This window comes from Triticum dicoccoides, chromosome 3A (assembly GCF_002162155.2).
Source record: "Triticum dicoccoides isolate Atlit2015 ecotype Zavitan chromosome 3A, WEW_v2.0, whole genome shotgun sequence".
NCBI classification, from domain to species: domain Eukaryota; kingdom Viridiplantae; phylum Streptophyta; class Magnoliopsida; order Poales; family Poaceae; genus Triticum; species Triticum dicoccoides.
In genome coordinates, this window is record NC_041384.1 from 376,184,056 (window position 1) to 376,191,562 (window position 7,507).

General features: G+C 48.6%; 1 protein-coding gene across 1 annotated transcript; it reads left to right on the forward strand.

The window, feature by feature from the left end:
- Positions 1 to 2,113: 2,113 nt before the first annotated feature.
- Positions 2,114 to 6,078, forward strand: LOC119268243 (putative transcription factor bHLH041). Its single transcript, XM_037549830.1, has 4 exons — positions 2,114 to 2,329; positions 2,401 to 3,009; positions 5,118 to 5,483; positions 5,575 to 6,078. The coding sequence occupies exons 1-4, from the start codon at positions 2,216 to 2,218 to the stop codon at positions 5,668 to 5,670; spliced, it is 1,185 nt and encodes a 394-aa protein (XP_037405727.1). The 5' UTR covers positions 2,114 to 2,215; the 3' UTR covers positions 5,671 to 6,078.
- Positions 6,079 to 7,507: the final 1,429 nt, after the last annotated feature.

The following is a 7,507-nucleotide window of genomic DNA, read 5'->3' on the forward strand; positions in this document are numbered from 1 at the left end:
TTTGGAAGTTAGGAAAATCCCATCTGGGAAGTATTTGGCGCGGAGAATATCCGCCCAGAGCCCTTGCTCGTTTTGGGAGAGTTTCCAAATCCACTTGGTTAAGAGAGCGACGTTCATTAGCTTCGAATTAAGAATCCCAAGTCCTCCAAATTTCTTAGGGCGACAGAGCGCGGCCCATTTGATGAGGTGGTACTTCTTTTTGATCCCCATTCCTTCCCAAAAGAACTTGGATCGGGGCGTATCAAGCCTGGCATGAACCCCATCAGCCAGCAAGAACATGCCCATCGTGAACAGAGGAAGGGAAGACAGGCTGGAGTTAGTTAGGATTAGTCTGGCCGCCGAAGAGAGGAAACGACCGCGCCAGGGGCTAACCCTATTTGCCACCTTGCCATACAAGGGCTCCCATTCCAGAATGGAGATGTGCTTATCCGAGATAGGCAGGCCCAAATACTTAATTGGAAAGCTCCCTAGCTTACAATTAAGTAGATTGGCTACTTGAGAAGCGAGCAGAGGATCCATCCCAATGGCTATTACCTCACTCTTAAGGAAATTGATCTTAAGACCAGAGATGGTTTCGAAAGCAAGGAGGATAAGTTTGACCGAGGCTACGCTATGATTGTCAGGCTCAAAGAGCAGCAAGGTGTCGTCCGCATATTGGAGGTGGGTGAGTCCACCCGGGATAAGGTGAGGGACCACCCCGCGGATGTGTCCGGCGTCCTTAGCCTTATGGATCATGGCTGATAAGGCGTCCGCAACAAAGTTAAAGATCAGGGGCGAGGAGGGGTCCCCTTGCCTGAGACCTCGTTTGTTGCGGAAGAAGTTCCCAACCTCTCCGTTGATCGACACCGCGGTCTGACCACCCGAGACCAGATGCATGATGCGGTGAACAAAGCCTGACTCGAATCCCTTCTGAGTCAGCACCTCGCGGATGAACTCCCAGTTCACGCGATCATATGCTTTCTCAAAGTCGAGCTTTAGGAGCACGGCCTGTTGCCCAGTGCGTTTAAGCTCGTGGATAGTCTCCTGCAACACTATCGGCCCTTCGAGAATGTTGCGACCTTTGAGAAAACCTGACTGACTACGGTTGATAACGCGATGCGCGACCGGTGCAAGTCTGGTCGCATACGCCTTTGAGCATATCTTGAAAGGAACGTTAATGAGAGTGATAGGACGGTACAGCTTGATAGTGTCGGCCCCTTTGACTTTGGGAATAAGGCTAATCACGCCATAGTTAAGGCACGAAACATCTACCGTACCTAGCGCAAAACCATTGATAATCCAGTAGAAAAGGTCTTTGAACATCGGCCAGAAGCGTGAAAAAACGCGACCGGCCAACCGTCCGGGCCAGGCGCCGTGTCAATCTTCATTGCACCCACGGCTTCGTCGATCTCCTCCGTGGAGAAAGTCAAAGCCAAGAGGTCATTTTCAGCTTGAGATACGCGGTCCTCTTCCCCAGAAGTCCGCCCGGAGCTGGAGATGCTTTTCCTCATCTGTTTCCAACAGATTGAGAAAGAAGTCATAGATATGAGCCACAATGTCAGCCTGACTAGCCAAAAGCCCTTGATCAGATTGAAGTCTCAAAATCGAGCACTTCCGTTTATGGCCGTTGGCAAAGGGATGCTCCATTAGGAGGCGCGCACAAAAAGCTCAATGGTACATGGAGTCAATGACGCATGGGCATTGATTTTAGCCCCACTTGTCACGGTCGCACCGAAACCTGGCCGTTTCCGGCAGTAACCAGCGGCAAAAACAACCGCACTAGCCCGCAAAAAAAAGAAAAAGAAAGCACCATACTCGACCGAAGAGAGGCACGTACTTGTACGTAACGTTGATGCCCATGCCATGGATCTGTCTGCCTGCTGCCTCAGAATTTGAGCTTCTTCTCAGCAGCTTCGCCCTCGCTCGCGTGCATCCAGCCCACGACTTTGACCGCGCGAGCGCGACGGTTTCTATTCAACCCAGTTCGCTGCTTGCGTGCAAACCAAACGACCCACCAACTCCTTCCTTCCTTCCTTCCTCTAAAAAAACGAAAAGAAAATAAAACTCCTTCCTTCCTTCGTCCTCATGCCCCGCCCCGCGCTGCCTTGCATTTGCATATATAGCAGCTCGGCTGCCTCGCTTTGCCTCCCTGCTATACTTCTCTCTACCAGCTTACTCTTCGCTCCAGATCAATCATTGGCTGGCTCCATTAACTAGTCACACTAGTTGCTGAGGGATGGATGATGTGTGGTGCAGCCTCGACATGGCCGCCGACATCGCCGGCCTCCACAGCGCCCTCGCCGACCCATTCTGGCCCGCCGACCTTGACCTCATGGTTTCGACCCACGAGGTGAGCGACCCTGCTTCCTTGCAAATCGAAGCGTCTGTAAATTAAGACTGGTGGTTTTGGTGTACGTGTAGGTGGAGGGTATGGCGGACATGGACGCGAGCGGCTTCTTCGTAGGAGGAGGGGATGACCGCTTCATGCTGCCGTCGTCGACGACGTCGTCACTCTCGTCCAAGCGATCACTCTCCCTCGACAGCGGCGGCTCCTCAGGCTCAGGCTCAGGGTCTTTCTCGCTCGACCTCGCGGACGCCTCGCGGTACCAGGCGCCGGCGCTGCCCGTGCCGCACAACCCCTTGGCGGGCGCCGTCGACCACGACGACGAGGCGATCATGCGGGCTATGATGGCGGTCATGTCTTCGTCCTCTGCCTCCCCGTCCTCCTCGGCATCCTCCCATCCGCAGCCCTTCTGCCGGGACCGGGACAGCAACATGCAACAACAGTCAGCAGCCATGGCGCCGCAGCTGCGTGGAGGACGAAGTGGCCACGTGATGGTGAAGAGCAGCCTCTCCATGTCGCCGGAGAGAAGCAGCAGCGGCGGCCGGGGACAGCAGCAGGAGGAGCCGACGAGGGCCGCGAGCGGCAACACCGGCCAGCTCTACCACATGATGTCAGAGAGGAAGCGACGGGAGAAGCTCAACGACAGCTTCCACACGCTGAGGTCGCTCCTTCCCCCCTGCTCAAAGGTATAAACATCACCATCATATAACATCCACTCATTCACAAATCTAAGCAAGGCTAGTCATAGTGGGAGTAACTTAGCTAGTAATATAACACATTTTAAAACAAATTTGCTTATGTGGCACCTAGTTAATGAGGAGAGAGGTGTTTGGAGTAACATATTATGTTACGATCATATAGCGTTTCCCAAAAAATGTTGAGTCTATGAGCTAATAAATGAAGCAATCTATGACACTACAAATATGTTACTTTGCATTATGAAGATAGTAATTTAGAGTAGTGTCATATGCATGACACTAGTCTAAATTACTCCCCACTATGACCAGCCTAAGCAAGCATCCAACACCACCGGCTACAACATTAATTACTTCCTTTCGCTACTGGTACAAGTATTACGTTTGGAAATTTAAACTAAAAACGCATCAATTATTTCCAGACGGAGAGAGTACTAAAGGTATACTACTGGTTAGTTAATAAGGCCCGGTGTACAAATATGCTCCTCTATTTTATTTTCAAGGATGATTACAGATCCTCTCTGTTTGCTGAAATTTTCAAAGAAGACTTGCTCCGGAAAGTAAGTCTCGGTACTTCCGTCCCGACCTGTCAAGATCATTGTTTGCTTCTTTTAATCACTAGACAATGACATTGACAAAGGAAGGTGATCAGAAGGACCACTAGATTATAATAAGAAAAGAAGAACCACTCATATATCTAGCTATATGCGTAGTCAAGCTGGAAAGGAACAAACATGGAAGCTTCAAAAGAAACTAGACTTTCTAAATAGATGCTACTTTAACTTCCCTCCTCATTTTTTTTTCCATAGTAGAAATATGATTTGAACGCACTTGTCTGGGAACAGTAGCATGCAAAAGGCTTATTGGTCCTGTAGTATTTTGTGTCCAACTGTGACCATAAATTTAACTAATTAAATATAAGTTTTATGTATTAAAAATATTTCAAACTTTTTTTGAATACGAATCCAATGATGTAAATTTTGTGGTGTACAATTTATATTTCAATAGTTAAATCTATGTATGATCAAAGTTTAACCAAAAATACACCGAGAATGAAATGGTGTAATGATAAAGATCACTAGGATACTTTAAATATAAGAGAAAGATATGTTATCCTTAACTTGTAGGACTTCAACAATGATTGTATATTTCACTACAGTGAAGCCATGCCAATCTGTCGGGTAAATCTAGCGTACTGTCGGGTAAAGAGTTCTTGTTTACTCCCTAAAAAAGAGTTATTGTTTAGAAGCTATAAGGACGTTGGCAGTTTAGAATAGGAAAGCCACCGGAAGGAGGGGCCATGCTTTTTTTGTGGCCCACAGATAGAATAATCGACAGCCGTATTAGGTGCCAAAGATGTAGCAAGAGAATAGTGGCAAAAGACAATATATACTTTCCAAACAAAAAAGCACATCATTTCAGGACGCGGAGGAATTGATCCCGGGCACCAGTGATCCCGGATGAACAGTAAAATCCGAAAAAATAGTAAAAAAATTCAAAAAAATCTGAATTTTTTTGTCAAGAAACTTTGATGTTTTTTCTACATGCGTGCCAATTTTCGTGATGAAATGACATTTGTGGAGGTGTCAGCAAAAAAAAACAAAATCATGCTCCAAAAAAACTGTTTTTGGAAGCATTTTGGAGCATCGATTTTGTTTTTTTTGCTGAGACCTGCATGAATGTCATTTTGTCATGAAATTTTGTACGCATGTGAAAAATATGTCAATGTTTGTTGCCAAAAAAAATTAGATTTTTTTGAACTTTTTAAATATTTTTTTGTTTGTACTGTAGCAAAGGGTGCCTGTGAGCTCGAGCTCACAATAGCACTTTCGATCATTTCACTACTTTATATGACTATAATTGGAGTGGTTGCTAGGAAAGAGCAACCTGTTGTCGCAATTAGGCAGGCAAAACTGTCCTTGTCAACCGAGTAAATTAGTATTAAGCAAAAAACCATTCTTCCAGCAAAATCATGTACATAACCTAGAGTCAGAGGCCCACTTGCCATCAAGATCTTTAATCATGAGGGAGCTTTAATTTTCGGTTTACCCCTAGTAGTATTAACTAACTGGCCAAACCCCATGCATGGTATCATGCAGAAGGACAAGACAACGGTGCTAACCAAGGCGGCAGGGTACCTAAAGACGCTGGAGGCGCAGGTCTCTGAGCTGGAGGAGAAGAACAACAAGTTGGAGAAGCACATTCCGACCTACGATTGCGAGGAGGACGTGCCGCACCAGCAGAGGCGGCAGAGGGCCAAGGTCCAAATAACCAAGGCGGCATCAGACGGGGTGGTGAACCTGACGGTGATGGTGATGGTGGAGTGTGACGTGGTGGAGCTGGTGCTCCGCATCCTGGAGTGCCTCCGGTGGATGGAGCAGGTCAACGTCATGTCCGTCGACGCCGACACCTACTCCCCGCAGGTGTTGCTCAAGGCCATAGCCAGCATCAAGCTCCGGATCGTGGTACGTTGGCGTGGATTTCATTTGTACCTTGTTTCCTCTCGTCTCGAACAAAAGCAATTTCATCTTACAGGTGGTATGTACGTATATGCAGGACGACGACTGGAACCAGGCCTTGTTCCACGAGGCCATGACCAAGGCTGTTAACGACGCGACCGCGTCTCGTCCTTCGCTCGTGCTCACCGCGTAGTATGCAGGAAGAGGAAGGATATGTGTCATGATCCCGAGGAGCAATTCGTAGCCATACGGTCATATAGCCATCCAAAGGTTAGGTTAGATGGTTGGATGTAACGTAGAAGCAGTAATCTGTTTGCAATAGTCGGATGGGCGCCCCTGATGAGTCACTCTGCACCAACAAGATCAAGACGAGAAAGAAGTCTTCCGTGGGAGCAGCTAGAAATGTTTGTATCAGATCCTTGGAAGATCGGAACCAAACTACTGTTGAGGGACTATAGCTATATAAGGGCAGTACCAACCTCCGCCAAGGGGTAGAAGATATGTCGGAGCTCATTCCCATACCTTATATTGGTAGATAGGAAAATGACATTGTAAATCTCAATGCTCATCAATAAGGATAGGTAGGCATAATGCAGACAAATTACCCGTTTGGTGGCGTGATCCTGGATAAAATCATTGCATCACCTTCAGCACTGACGAAATCCATTCAGGCAACACCCCTTTCCCCACCTTCCATGATAAACAGCGGACTGTAAGATCGATGAACCATCATTCGTCGACATTTAGCGCCCACCGTGGGGCCCGAACGGATCGCCCTCACTAATAATCATTCTTATGGAGCGCAAACTTGCCGACGAAAGGGAAATGTTGGGAGCTAACTGCCACCTTAATCCCGAGGAGGCCTTTGTCAACCTAACTCTGGGACTGAAACCATCTAGCATCGGCTTGGGTCCCCCAGACCATCTTGACGTTGCATGAAGATGACCTTAGGTGGGAATATAGGCTTGCGGTGCACCCACCTATATCAACCCGACCAATGAAGGGGGGTCTCCTGTTGTTGTGGTACACCGTTAGCTCGACCTAGGCGACTGCCGCTGGGACCGAAACCCTGACAAGAGATAAGATTACACATCAGATACCCCTCATGGAGAAAATTACTGTTGACCTTTTTGGCAACCTTGATCACAAATCGACCCTATTTTAAAAAGAATTACGTATCCGAGCTTTTTTGGTCAAGCCAACAATCTTGGCGTTTCGTTTGCGCGGGAGAGGCGTTACTTTCATAGCCCGTGCCCAACTGGCCATTTGACGTGGCAAACTCAAAAACGCCGAGGTGCCTGTATGCTTTCGGAACCCAAACGCCAGAAACCATGGCGTTTTCATACGCGCACAAGAGCACTTGGCGTTGAAATGGATTCACTAGCACATCGTACTCACGCATGCATGGAATGTACTATGCAACATGTACGGACATCGATAGAGTTACTAAGCTCCCAGGAATTGAAGGCCTGGGAGCGACCGGTGATTTTTCTTTTCTTGTAATGGGTCCCGCATATCAATGTAAGCCTCGGTGTGAATCCCTCCCGCCAGTGCACGCAACAGACGTTTCTCATCTGGTCAACCCTCCGTGCACGCAACCGACGTTCCCGTCTGGTCAAAATCCTCATGTCGAGTGAGAAAGGAGATGGTCAGTCCACCGGTGCTTGGCTGAGGGGAACCAGTGAGGGCTTCGGTGGTCGACGGCGGCGCCCCCGGCAGTCCTCGACGGAGTCGGCCACCTCCCTTTCCCCTGACTACCTAGGGTTAATGTTACGAGCGAGCCCGCTGCTCTGCGCGATCGAGGGCTACCGCCGGCCACCGCGCTAGAGATGGTCGCGATTGTTTGCCTCCACGCGCCACCTTGCGGCGTCACTGTTGTGTGCTGCTTGTGCGCTGCCCCAGCCGAAGTAGCCGGCCCAGGCAGCTACTACTGGCTCCTTGCCGTGCTTGCCGTTGTTGCTTTTATTATTGTTGCTTGCTGAGTGTATAGAGATGCTGATGCTTGATTGATTGTTCATGATGCAGACCAC

What these genes read in the sequence shown, in the direction of transcription:
- LOC119268243 (XM_037549830.1), top strand. Translation starts at nt 2,216, where the DNA reads ATGGATGATGTGTGGTGCAGCCTCGACATGGCCGCCGACATCGCCGGC. An exon ending in TCCTTCCCCCCTGCTCAAAG is followed by an intron (nt 3,010 to 5,117) that starts GTATAAACATCA and finishes GGTATCATGCAG; the next exon opens with AAGGACAAGACAACGGTGCT. An exon ending in GCATCAAGCTCCGGATCGTG is followed by an intron (nt 5,484 to 5,574) that starts GTACGTTGGCGT and finishes ACGTATATGCAG; the next exon opens with GACGACGACTGGAACCAGGC.